Source organism: Oryctolagus cuniculus, chromosome 4, assembly GCF_964237555.1.
Source record: "Oryctolagus cuniculus chromosome 4, mOryCun1.1, whole genome shotgun sequence".
Taxonomy (NCBI): Eukaryota; Metazoa; Chordata; class Mammalia; order Lagomorpha; family Leporidae; genus Oryctolagus; species Oryctolagus cuniculus.
Window position 1 is genome coordinate 16455465 of NC_091435.1, and position 13731 is coordinate 16469195.

The 13731-nt window shown below is 40.0% G+C and overlaps 1 protein-coding gene across 11 annotated transcripts in view; it reads right to left on the reverse strand.

Annotated features, from left to right (window-relative positions):
• Positions 1–13731, reverse strand: part of MAP3K7CL (MAP3K7 C-terminal like) — a 127935-nt gene that overhangs the window by 11699 nt on the left and 102505 nt on the right. For all 11 annotated transcript variants that reach the window (XM_051859470.2, XM_070071898.1, XM_070071899.1 and 8 more), the window contains one exon: positions 6222–6337. In XM_051859470.2, the coding sequence (XP_051715430.1) occupies positions 6222–6337 (116 nt within the window). The remainder of the gene's footprint in view (positions 1–6221; positions 6338–13731) is intronic.

Genomic DNA, 13731 nt, shown 5'->3' on the forward strand with positions numbered 1-13731 from the left:
AATGGATGAACTCCCTCTTTTTCTATAACTGACTTTCAGATAAATAAATAAATCTTTTTTAAAAAATAACAAATTTAATATGCTAGAAACAGAAACAGGACTAATTTTAGGCACCTTTCTCCCATCCTGCTATGTTTCCCTACTTGAGATGTTGCTCCCCAAGTCATCATTTTAGTTACTTTTTAAAGAAACGAGTATATAGCCCTCACATTGATTGTAGCTCCTTATGAAAACTTCCTTTTAATGTGTTGCTTGAACCCACTAAAATTATATAACTTTTTTAACTCAATAATAAAAAAAGTCTATTAAAATATAGGCAAAGGATCTGAATAGACATTTCTCTAAAAAGACATAGAACTAGCCAATCAGGATGTGAAAAGCTGTGCAATATCATCAGCCATTGGGCAAATTAAATCAAAGCCACAATGACAGCATTTCACACCCACTCTGATGGCTGTAATCAAAAACACTTAGGTGTTGGCAAAAATGCCAAGAAATTGGAATCCTTATACACTGCTAATGAAAATATAAAATGGAGCAAGCACTTTGGAAACACTCTGACAGATCCTCAAAAGGTTACCATTGAATTATGTGACCCAACAATTCTTCTAGGTACATACTCAAGGCAACTGAAAACACTTCCACACAAAAATTTATATATGAATATTTATAGAAGCACTACTTATAATAGCCAAAAAGTGAAAACAACCCAAATATCCATTAACTGATGAGAGGATAAATAAAATATTATTGATCCATACAACAAAATACTATTTGACAAGTAAAAATGAAGTACTCATGCATGCATGACACAACATGGGTGAACTTTGAAAGCAACATTAAATGAAAGAAGCCAGTCACTAAAGAAAAGATATTTTATGATTCCTTTCATATAAAATGTTCAGAGAATAGGCAAATTCATAAAGATAAATGTAGAAAGTTTCTGGCTGGGGTGATGAAATTATTGTAAAATTGTGGTGATGGTTGCACAATACTGTGAATACACTGGAAACCAGTGGATTGTTGAAAAATAAGAGTATGCAACATTCTTCAATCTGATTTTTTAAAAAGACTATCTCTTTTTCTGACATTCTATGTCAATTTTCTAAATAGCAAAGAATCTAAAATAATGATAAAGACATAGAGTAGACAAGTGGCTTCTCCACTGTACAAGACAAAAAACTCTATCTGAAGCAAAGCAATCTTTATAGTTGCCCATACTTTAATAATATACCTTAAAAATTTCTGTCAAACAACTTGAAGTTAAATTTCAAAAAACCATAAAATATCTGTATCTCACATCCATAGACTTCCACTATATATCAAAAAAGCTTTATATACTGTGTAAAAATGTTTAGGTCATAATGTTTATTGAAAAAAAATCATGCTTCACATTTCATGTTATTGAGTATTTACAGTTATGGTATGCATAACTATAACTGTATAATTATGTTAAAATATCTATTCATATGCAAAACACTAAAAGGAAAGAGGCAAAAAATTATAGTGGAGACTTCTTAAATATGTTAGAATTCTTGGTAATTTTATAAAGCTTTCAATAAATTTTCTATAGTGAGAAATTTCAATAAAACTTCTCAATAAAGAAATTTCAATAAAAGCAAGAACAAGCATCTCTTAAATCATTGGTCATAAGGCAGAAGTGATTCTCTAAATTGGATTCATCCCCGGCTGGGTTTATAATCCTAGAGAATGTGTGACTCCCTTTATCCATCTAATAGATATGATTTAAAATAATAATTTTATCAACTCTTATCACTCCTCTGCAAATTCTCCCAAACTTGATCCAGGGAGACCCCCTCTGGAGATGAGAGAGAAGTTCAGCTTGGAGTTCAAGCCTTAAGCTGGGTCTGAAAAGCTCCAATAAAGAAAAACTCATTTGAAATAGCCTCTCTCTTTGTGTCTTGTTATTGCAAGCTCATCACCAGAGGCAACATAATCAGCTATGCTTTATGAAAAGATGGGAAGGTAGCCGGCGCCACAGCTCACCAGGCTAATCCTCCGCCTGTGGCACCGGCACCCCGGGTTCTAGTCCCAGTTGGGGCGCCGGATTCTGTCCGGTTGCTCCTCTTCCAGTCCAGCTCTCTGTTGTGGCCCTGGAGTGCAGTGGAGGATGGCCCAAGTGCTTGGGCCCTGTACCCACATTGGAGACCAGGAGAAGCACCTGGCTCCTGGCTTCGGATCAGTGTGGCGCGCCGGCCACAGCGGCCATTTTGGGGGTGAACCAATGGAAAAGGAAGACCTTTCTCTCTGTCTCTCTCTCTCACTAACTCTGCCTGTCAAAAAAACAAAACAAAACAAAAAAAGATGGGACCTTGCGGCGCCGGCACACCGGGTTCTAGTCCCGGTCGGGGCGCCGGATTCTGTCCCGGTTGCCCCTCTTCCAGGCCAGCTCTCTGCTATGGCCAGGGAGTGCAGTGGAGGATGGCCCAGGTGCTTGGGCCCTGCACCCCATGGGAGACCAGGAAAAGCACCTGGATCCTGGCTCCTGCCATCGGATCAGCGCGGTGCGCCGGCTGCAGCGGCGGCCATTGGAGGGTGAACCAACGGCAAAGGAAGACCTTTCTCTCTCTGTCTCTCTCTCTCACTGTCCACTCTGCCTGTCAAAAAAAAAAAAAAAAAAAAAAAGATGGGAAAGAAATTCTCATCAGAGTCATCACAAAATGGGGAGCTAATTACTTGGGTCAAATGGATATGTTCCAATAGGCTGAAAATAAAGACTGTTGGAAAAGATCTGGTGCAAAATGAATTTCTGCTTCCATAAAATATTAATAAAACCAATGATCATTAATAACCTTTAGAAAACCTGACACATTTATTTACAAACATAGATATAACCACACTTCCTAATTTCATAATTTGTCTTAGCAGTACTCTATTGATGATATCAACTGTATACTGTAAGTATAAAGCATACAAATTACAAATAAAATAAAAATGCACACATAGGATACTACTATAACCTACAATCAACAACTCTAAACAACCTTCTTTCACATTTGGCCCTATGTACAACTCCATGCTGGGTGGTAGTATACAGAGATATTAAAGAATGTCCACCTTTGTGAGAACTATAATAGTCAGAAATCAGGACATGACTTGATCTTAAATGGATAATTAGTGATAGCACTAGCTGAAAAGCACCAAAAGAATCATTCCAGTAAATTTTCCTCTGCTCAGAAGAAGAGCTGACCATTGTGGGGTGGATGTTTGGGACAGGCATACCAGCTGAGCGCTCCTTCAGAATGGGTAGCATTTGTGCAGGCACAAAGCAAGAAACGGATGCTTTAGGCCAAAAATGTGGTAATACCCTGGGAAAAGTTAGCCTAGCTGAAGACAAGGAATGAGACAGAAGTGCTACAAGGGGCTAGTGCTGAGGTGCAGCAGGTTAATCCTCCACCTGCAGTGCCGGCATCCCATATGGGCACCAGTTGGAGTCCTGGCTGCTCCACTGCCGATCTCTCTCTCTGCTATGGCCTGGGAAAGCAGTAGAAGATGGCCCAAGTCCTTGGGCCCCTTCACCCACGTGGGAGACCCAGAAGAAGCTCCTGGCTCCTGACTCCTGGCTTCGGATCAGCACAACTCCAGCCATTGTGGCCATCTGGGGAGTGAACCAGCGGACGGAAGACCTCTCTCTCTCTCTCTGCCTCTGCCTCTCTGTAACTCTACCTTTCAAATAAATCTAAAAAAAAAAAAAAAAAACACTACCAAAAAAAAGAAGTGCTACAGAACTACCAAGGTGCACCATGGAGAATCTTGAAATCCAGGCCAAAGACTTGGCTATAATTTTTTAGCAACAAGAATTGGTAGGGAATTGGCAGGGAAAGCAGTTATAATATTGATTCAATCAAGATTTGAATAGGCTGCAAACCCAAATGGTAGGCGTGGGAATGGGGAAAATGGAGTTAAAAAAAAAAGTGAAACATACTAAAAAAATTTACCTTTGTCCCACATCTAGTTAATTATTTAGAGAGAAAATTCAAATAGGTTTGGAGAGGAAATAAAATGAATTCTTCAGAAATAAACATGAGCTAATTAGGTCCACTTCTTTGTTGCTCCCAAAGGTTATATGACATGCCTCCACTGGTCTGCTAGCCACCATATTTCTAGAAATTGACCGTGCCTTTTCTTATTTTAATATCATGGTGGCACCCACAATCAACATTGCTCTTAGCACAAGCAGCCAGGACAGGTTTCAAAAACCGTTAGGAGTCACTTTCATGTCATTATCCTATATTTTCTTAAAATGCAACATACAAAAATACAAACTTGCTGAACATATAATTTAGTAGGTGAGTCTTGCCTTGCCAAGAAAAAAAAATGCCACACATGGAGAGTTAATTTCCATAACAAAGTTCTCTAGTACTTTCAGTCTGGAGAGTTTACAAATAATTACCTGGGTTTTTTTTTTTTTTTTTCTACTATACCACAACTGTCCCCCCACCCCTAACCCCCACACACACACACATGAAGAGGAAGACACACTTACAGGCTAATGATCATACAAGTCCTCCTTTGAGTTCAACTTCAATAATTCCTTTATAAAACACTTTTTAAGTGTTTCAGCCAGTGTATAAATGTACAATCTGAATCCAAGCAACTTATCAAAACTTTTAGACCAAAGATAAAGTCTTAGATATATATACAAGGGGAAAAATGTGTTTCTTATCTCCTATTAAACATCTTTCAATCCTCTATAACCAAAGTCCAAGTATAATTTTATGCTTGAAGTATATAGTAAAGCAAGGAAGAAAGAAATGGTTGTAATGTGTTCAAGTCTTACAGAAAGTTTGGAAGTCTGACCCCAAAACTCATACTGCCTACTACCATGTTAGACACTCTAAGGATCATTCTGTGGAGCCTCAAAGAATCCAAAAATTTGGTAAGTTTTTTTCTAAAGAGCTACTTCATTTTACTTGAAAATCAAGCAATAGACACATGTCATATGTCACTCCAGTAAGAGGAAGAAGAAACGGAAAGTTAGAGTCACGATAGGTTTGGATTGTTCACACATTCAGTAATAATTTATTCAGCCTCCAGGTGCCATGCACTACACAAGGCTTTAGACTCTAATGGTGAGCAACACTCATCCATCTGTGCTTTAATGGCATTCACCACTTACTAGGATATGCAAATATGAACCAAAAGATTTCCCTAATAAATGTGTCAGTACAAATTGGCCAGTGCTATGAAGAAAAAAAATCGAATCTCATGCTTTGAAAGTATAAAAGAGGAGCCGGCACTGTGGCACAGTGTTAACACAGGTTAACACCCTGGCCTGAAGCACCAGCATCCCATATGGACGTCGGTTCGAGTCCTGGCTGCTCCACTTCTGATCCAGCTCTCTGCTATGGCCTGGGAAAGGAGTAGAAGATGGCCCAAGTCCTTGGGCCCCTGCACCCACATGGGAGACCTGGAAGAAGCTCCTGGCTCCTGGCTTTGGAGTGGTGCAGCTCCGGCCTTTGCGGCCAATTGGGGAGTGAACCAGCAGATGGAAAACCTCTCTCTTTCTCTCTCTGTCTCTACCTCTCTCTGCCTCTCCTCTCTCTACATAACTCTGACTCCCAAATAAATAAATAAATCTTTAATTAAAAAAAAGAAAGTATAAAAGAATTTGGAGCTATTGCAGTAAATATTGGCTGAATCAAATACAAGGAAAAAAGAAGATTCTGAAACAAACACTTATGAGTAAATAAAATTAGAGTGCCTAAATTAATAGAATTGTATTAATTCCCTACAGCAGAATGGTCACAGAAACTATCAAAATAAAAACCTACTTGGACTATAAAGCACAGTTAACCAACTAATACATTTATATTATTCCAAAGAGCTATCCCAATGGCTTCCTTATTTGCTGTTTGAACCTCATGGTTTATGTATTAATTAAAATCTACCCCATGCCAAAGTGCTCTGGGGCCTCTGAGCACATTCACAAAGAACACAGTGTGACTATAGGTGGTATTTTGTCAATTACAATTTCCTGAACTAAAAATAAATATAAATTTTGAATAGAAAGTACTTTCACTGTTCCTCTTGCTACTCCATAAAGTAGCAAGTACTATTTGGATCTAGCAAGTACTGTTTGGATCATTGCTACTCTCTCCTCCCTCCAACCCTGTGCTCCGTCTATCCCCTCTTTCCCACTCCTACTCTTTGCCCAGTAGACAGTGCAGAAGTGAGAGCACTCCAGGGGAAGTACTTACTTCCTTTCTTCAAGCAGGGCAATCTCTCTTTTGACCTCATGGTATTCTTCTGCTATTTGGCAGTGCTGTTTGAACACCTGCATGGATTCCGCGGAGTCATGACAAGGTGGCAGAGGCTTCAGGAACAAGACGGAGAAATTAGTACATTTCTTTGTGTCAGAAGAAATTGCCAATCATTTTTGCTCTGTGAGTGTTCTTCACAGGGAGGATTTTTTTTTTTTTTTTTTTGCCTGAAAACAGCGTTGTCAATCAACATTGGACTGAGTTCCTCTGATTCTATTTGACCGCAGAGAAAGGCGCACTGATAATCACCACATTCATCTCCCAGTGTCACTCATGGGCATTACGGGACTGAGCCTGAGACCTGAAATCCATTATATGTCAGTTACCTGCCACGTGTAGGAGTAAAAATGAGTCTGCAAGTGATTCTCTAATTCTCCCCAGAAATCTTAAACTCTGCTATAGAGAAGGGCTGTGGTGAGGAGATACTTCAGTTGTCTGTGTAAATTACCCTTTGTTTTCTGTTCCTGTAACCCAGAGGCATAATCTCATTTTGTAGATTGTAGTAGCCCTAAAGGAAAGGCTATGTTCTTCTTCTTCTTCTTCTTCTTTTTTTTACAGATTTATTTCCTTATTTGAAAAGCATAGTGACCGAGAGAGAAAACGAAAACAGAGCTCGTCTATCTACTGGTTCGCTCCATGAATGCCTGCGACACCTGAAGCCAGAAGCCAGGAACTCCATCTGGGTCTCCAATGTAGGTGGCAGAGGCCCAAGTACTTGGGCCATCCTCTGCTGCTTTACCAAGTGCATTAGAGAGGAGCTGGACTGGAAGTGGAGCAGCATGGACTTGAACTGGTACTCTGAGATGGGATGCTGGAATCACAAAGCAGCCAATTAACCCGCCGCACCCTAACGCCAGCCCCAAGAAAGGCCATCTCCTGAAGCATGGAGCCTGAAGAATGATGCTAGGCTGGAAATAATGCTTGCAAGTATTGACCAAGCTGTATGAAAAACCAGATCCCAAATAAAACCGTGCTTAAAACAGGTAGGCTGAACAGAGCCTGGATTGGTATCTCTCCTTTTCTCCCATCCACAAGGAAAACAAAGACTGACCTGGCAAATCTTCCTGATCATAACCCGGTCAACAGCCTAACAGCCTACTTCTAAAAATTATTATTAAAAATAAGAATAGGAATAATAGAGGGAGGAGGAAGAGGAGTGGGAGAGTGAGTGGGAGGGTGGGTATGGTGGAAAGAATCATCACGTTTGTAAAGTTGTAATTATGATATGTATGAAGTTTGCATCCCTTAAATAAAAGGCTTCTGGGGAGAAAATTAAAAAATAAAAAATTACTCTCACGGGCTTTTCAGCCAGATCCGCGTGCCTTAAGGGCTGATTCTGAGGCCAGAGTGCTGTTTAGGACATCTGCCATTCTATGGGTCTTCTGTGTATCTCACTTCCCATGTTGGATCATTCTTTCCCTTTTTTATTCTATCAGCTAGTATTTGCAGACACTAGTCTTGTTTATGTGCTCCCTTTGGCTCTTAGTTAAAGAAATAATTTTTCCTAAATTTATTCTAATTTCTGCTTTACCAACATGTGATTAAAAGTTCAACTTTTAGGCAGTTAATTATCTTTTAAAGAGTTGTTTAGCTGGCGCCACGGCTCACTAGGCTAATCCTCCACCTTGCGGCACTGGCACACTGGGTTCTAGTCTCAGTCGGGGCACCGGATTCTGTCCCAGTTGCCCCTCTTCCAGGCCAGCTCTCTGCTGTGGCCAGGGAGTGCAGTGGAGGATGGCCCAAGTGCTTGGGTCCTGCACCCCATGGGAGACCAGGAGAAGCACCTGGCTCCTGCCATCGGATCAGCGTGGTGCGCCGGCTGCAGTGCGCTGGCCATGGTGGCCATTGGAGGGTGAACCAACGGCAAAGAAAAACCTTTCTCTCTGTCTCTCTCTCTCACTGTCCACTCTGCCTGTCAAAAAAAAAAAAAAAAAAAAAAAAGAAGAAGAAGAGTTGTTTAATTCACATTTGTCTATTATTTGTATAAAAACCATATAAAATCTAAGAAATGAACGAATTCCTAAATAGGATCTTCAGTCCAATTCTTTCTTTCCAATTATCTGTATATGTAAATTATGTATCTAAATAAGTCATATTCTCACTAATTCTATCTTAGTAAATTGAGAACTAATGATTTTCTTACTAGCTGCTCCTCTTTATTATTTCAGGACACACATATCCGTGGGTGTCATACTTAGTGATTCTACACAGAATGCAATTCAATAAAGTTCATGATCTGATTGATAAATAAATCCCTTTGTGTAGAGATATTCTGAAGGAAATAGAATTCTAAATAGATTTGGATCAAATTTACTTTTGTGTGGATTTTCTGTCTTCTGATTCATGGAAAATCTAGGAATAATTGTACTATGCAGTATCTTTTCTGACTGCCCATGAACACTGTCATAGTATAAACTAAGCCTATTGGGATCATTATCCTTTTCTATGTAGAAATAAGTTGAAAAGCAGTACACGAAAGTACTACACTCTTATACACCCCATGAGGAGAAGCTGTTGCCAAAGGAATTCAGAACTCCTGGCTCCTTCAGTCTGTGTCCCAGAAAGTGCCACCCACTCATCAATTTTCACCTACTACATTGGCAAATTACCAGGCTTAACAAGAAGGGGAATGGAAGCAATGCACTCTGGACATAATACCCAATGTATTAAATCATCTCTGTCCTGTTAAAGGATTTGACTCCTGGAAGGCTCTAAAACTATGCCTCCTATCCTGTCCCAATAAATACCATCTAGCCTCGTTAAAATAAGATTTTAGTACCTAACTTGTGGGTATCTGAACCACAAAATCAGCCTGGTTTCCTATGTGACAAACAAGAGATCCCAGAACTCTGGTAAGGGATTTTCACGCTAGAGAGCATAGAGGAAAGCAGTCATGTAAAGGGAGAAATGACCTTTGCTTCAGTAATTAAATAAAAGACTGAAAATTATACCTATTATTTTCTGAAGAAATCTCTTTTTGTGTCAATTGTTAAATAAACAACAGGAGTCACTGTGTACGTGCTCCCCATGTAGGACCTCCATACTTAATGATTTGTACTATGAGAATTAACAATAAAATTTGTATTCAAACAGTACTTCATACTTTGTGTGTCTGTGTGGGTGCAAACTCTTTAAATCTTTACTTAGTATAGAGTTGATCTTCTGTATATAAAGATAATTAAAAATGAATCTGAATGAAGAATGGGTGGGAGAAGGAGTAGGAGGTGGGGCGGGAGTGGAGGTGGGAGGGTGCGTGTGGGGGGGAAGAACCACTATAATCCAAAAGTTGTACCTATGAAATATATTTTATTAAATAAAAGCTTTCTATAAAAAAAACTCTTTTTTCCCTTAGCTTGTCACCTTGCAATGTTTATGTGAGGAATTATTTCATTTGTTCTTTTTCTGTTGGTACTCCTAATTGTGGGAAAATTGAAGATATTATTATAGTTTGATAGTATGATCATGTTGCTGGGATACATGAGGATAGCTAGTATTTTGGGATATTTTCAGTAGTCTTATATACTCTTAGCAGGATGATTGTGGTTATTATCCATAACATTTTCAAGATTTTTCACAGTAAAGAAGGATCAGTTGAAGAAAGAACAAGGCAGGTGTCAGTGTTTGGCCTCACAGTTAAGTCACTGGTTAGGATGCCCACATCACACACATCAGGGTGCTGGGGTTCAATACTTGGCCCTCACTCCTAACTCCAGCTTCCTGCTAATTCACACCCTGAAAGATAGAAGGTGGTGATTCAGGTAGTTGCAAACCTGCTACCCATGTTGGAGCACTGATTGAGTTCCCAGCACTGGGGCTTTGGTCTGCCCCAGCTCCAGCCCCTGAGGGCCTGTGGGAGGTGAACCAGCAGATGGGAGCTCTTTTTCTATTGCTATGCCTCTCAAATAAATAATTTTTTAAAATGAAAATACAAAAAAATACTTGGGCCCAGTGTTTCCAGGAGTAAAAAGACACCAGAGTTGTTTTAATCTCCAGTTCCTGCAAGTTTTTCTCCTGACCAGCCTGACATGAAACTCAGCACCGCTTGCAGCTCTCCCAATTTGCATGAAAACATGAAACAGCAACATAGATTTCCCTTTTTTAAAGTAAGGATGGAAGTTATATTGCACAACCCACCATAACATTGTAAAATTATCTCATCAGTTGCCAGAGGCCAGAGGGAGGGGGAGTGGGGAGTTGCTGTTTAATGGGTATAGAGTTTCAGTTTTGCAAGATGATAAAGTTCTAGAGATTGTTGCACAACAACTATGCAACTGTACACTTAGGAACGGTTAAGATGGTAAATTTTATCTTGCATTCCTCTTACCACAATAAAAAAAAGTTAATTCAAATAACAATAATTACAATAATTTCATTAGGACTTTCTGTAGCCCTAGTCTATCTTTCAAGCATCACTATTAAAGGATCCCTATCTAAGGCTCATTCCATTTTTACCCAACATTTCTCTTTCCCAAATTTCTCACCAGAGAATTTCAAATTTCTCATATCTTTATTATCCCTATGCCATTTGTTGCAAATTCCAATTATCACTGGACAAACCAATAGGATTCACTTATAACTTACAATCATAATCAACAGGCTCCTTCTTGAATCTTTGGATGTAGGCATCCTAACCAGTGACTTAACTACCAGGCTAAATATGCACTCCTGCCTTGTTCTTTTCTAATTGGTACCTATTTATTATGAGAAATCTTGAAATTATTACGGGTAAGTTGCAAAATCATCCTAAGAGCACGCCTTAGACAATCATTGACATCAGACACTTATCTTAGTTCAGAAAATTGATAAAGAATTTGCTTGAATATACATGTTTCTCAGCACAATAAGAATTCTGGTGAATGAAAGTTTTGAGTGCACCTACTATAAAAAGTAGAACTATAGAATTGTATGCATTATTCTATGTAGAATATCTTCATTGTTTTATGATATAATGTGTGCATGGGTAAAGGTATTATAAGGTCCTCACTGAGAGTGATTCTCTCTTACCTTCTTCAACCTTTCAAAATAAGACAGTGGATGACCATCAGCATTCATTGAATAAAAGTTTCTGCCTGAGGAACTAGATTCTTAAAACTTAAACACAAGAATCAGGTTTCCAAAGGTCCAGTTCTGTGGCATAGCGGGTAAAGCCTCTTCCTGCAGTGCCAGCATCCCATAAGGCTGTCAGTTCAGGTCCCAGCTGCTCCTCTTCCAATCCAGCTCTCTGCTATGGCCTAGGATTGCAGTGGAAGATGGCCCAAGTCCTTGGGCCCCTGCACCCTCGTGGGAGAACTGGAAGAAGCTCCTGGCTCCTGGCTTCGGATCAGCCCAGCTCCTTCTGTAGCGGCCATTTGGGGAGTGAACCAGCAGATGAAAGAGCTCTCTCTCTTTGCCTCTGCCTCTCTGTAACTCTGCCTTTCAAATAAATAAATCTTTTTTAAAAAATCATGTTTATGTTTTACAAATGGAAGTACTAGTAGACTTAAATTATGTGACATCTAAAACACTGTTACTCAAGAATTAATTTGCCATACATGGGTTTGAGAGACTGTAACACACGCTGATGATTAAACCACCACTCGTGACACCAGTATCACATATCAGAGCAGAGGTTTCAGTCACAGCTGCTCTGTTTCTGAATCAGCTCCTTTCTAATGAGCCTGGGAAGGCAGCAGAAGATAGCTCAAGTAATAGGGTCCCTGTCGCCTGTGCAGGAGATCTGGCCCACGAGCTTCAGCCTGGCCCAGCCCTGGCCCTTGTGGCCACTTGGGAAGTGAACCAGCAGATAGAAGATCTCTTTCTCGCTCACTCACTCTCTCTTTCAATCTCTCTTTTTTTTAAAGATTTATTTCTTTGAGAGGCAGAATTTTAAGCAGAGGGAGGGAGAGACCAAGAGAAAGGTCTTCCGTCCACTGGTTCACTCCCTAAATGGCTGCGAAGGCCAGAGCTAGGCTGATCTGAAGCCAGGAGCTAGGAGCCTCCTCTAGGTCCCACATGGGTGCAGGGGCCAAAGCAATCAGGCCACCCTCTGCTGTTTTCCCAGGCCATTAGCAGAGAGCTGGATTGGAAGAGGAGCAGCCAGGACATAAACTGGAGCCCACATGGGATACCAGCACTGCAGGTGGGTGCTTAACCTACTATGCCACAGGGCTCACCCCCCTCTTTGTTTTATGCATGCTCACTCTCTCTCTTTCTCTCTCTGTTACTCTTTCAAATAAATAAAATGTTTTTTTTAAAAGAAACACTAAAAATGCTTAAAAGAATGCCTACCTGCAATGTCCAGATAAAAAACATCGATTGACTTTGTGTAATAAAAGTATCCTATTTCAATTTGCATTGCTTGATTTTGACTATTGTCAGATTTCTGTTGTTATAATTCCATGTAGGGAATGAGTAATCAATAAATAAACTCTTTTTGTCAATAGCTAATTTCTTTTCATATCAAGAGATGATTTCCTTGCAAGTTTCATCCATAATTACACTACATTGTCCAACACTTTGAAAATATTTATGCTACACTCTTGCTTTAAGGAATATTGCATTCCAAATAAAAGAAAACCAAAGAGAGTTGATTCAATTTGTGAAAAGGTAAAGGTATTCTTAATGTCCATAGATACTTCAAAAAGTTTGTGGAGAAGATGAATTAAGAAAAAAAAAACTATGCATGGATTTCAAAATTTTTCGCACCAAAATAAATTTATCTTTAAATTCCATTTTTCCATGAACTTTTTGAAGCACTCTCAACCTACAGCTCAATTCTTGTGTGAGCACTGAAAATTTCAGACCTGCTCAATGCAAGGGTGTCTAGTCTATCACACAACATAGTAAGTTCTAAGGAACAAAACTGAAGACATTCTAACAGTGCCTCAAATCAACTTTGAAGCACATTTTTTTCAAGTTGACTAGTGTTTGGATGAGGTCAGAACCCAGGAGGGAGCCCCTCCTCCTCACCCCCTTTCCTCCATTCCTCCTCCTCCCACTGTGCCTGGCGATGCAGTTTGCAGAGGCTTTAAATTACAGGGCAGTGCAAAGAAGCTGCTACTATCTCTGGTATCCACCCCAATCGTCGGACAGATTTAACAAGATGAAGTAAGAGAGAAACCGCAGGGTCCCGTTCCAAGAATGCAGGCTTGAACTACACCACACCATCCGGGCTCTTGCCCGAGCCATCCGTTCATAGCAAGCTCCTCCCAAAGTGGATTCCATCCCCTGGAAAGGGCCCTGTGGGAAAGGCTCCAGCCAAGCATCCCTCAGCAAGGGGCAAAGCCGGATTAAGTGTTTCCGTTTTCTACTTGGTTTCTTCAAATACTACCAGCCTCATCTACTGCAAAAATGTAAGACTTTAACTTTCCTATCCCAGCTTCCCACACAGAGGATATATTTAGGAAACTAAACATGCTACTGAGCAGACTTCAGATTTATTCCTTGATTCTCAATGTTACCTGTTTTG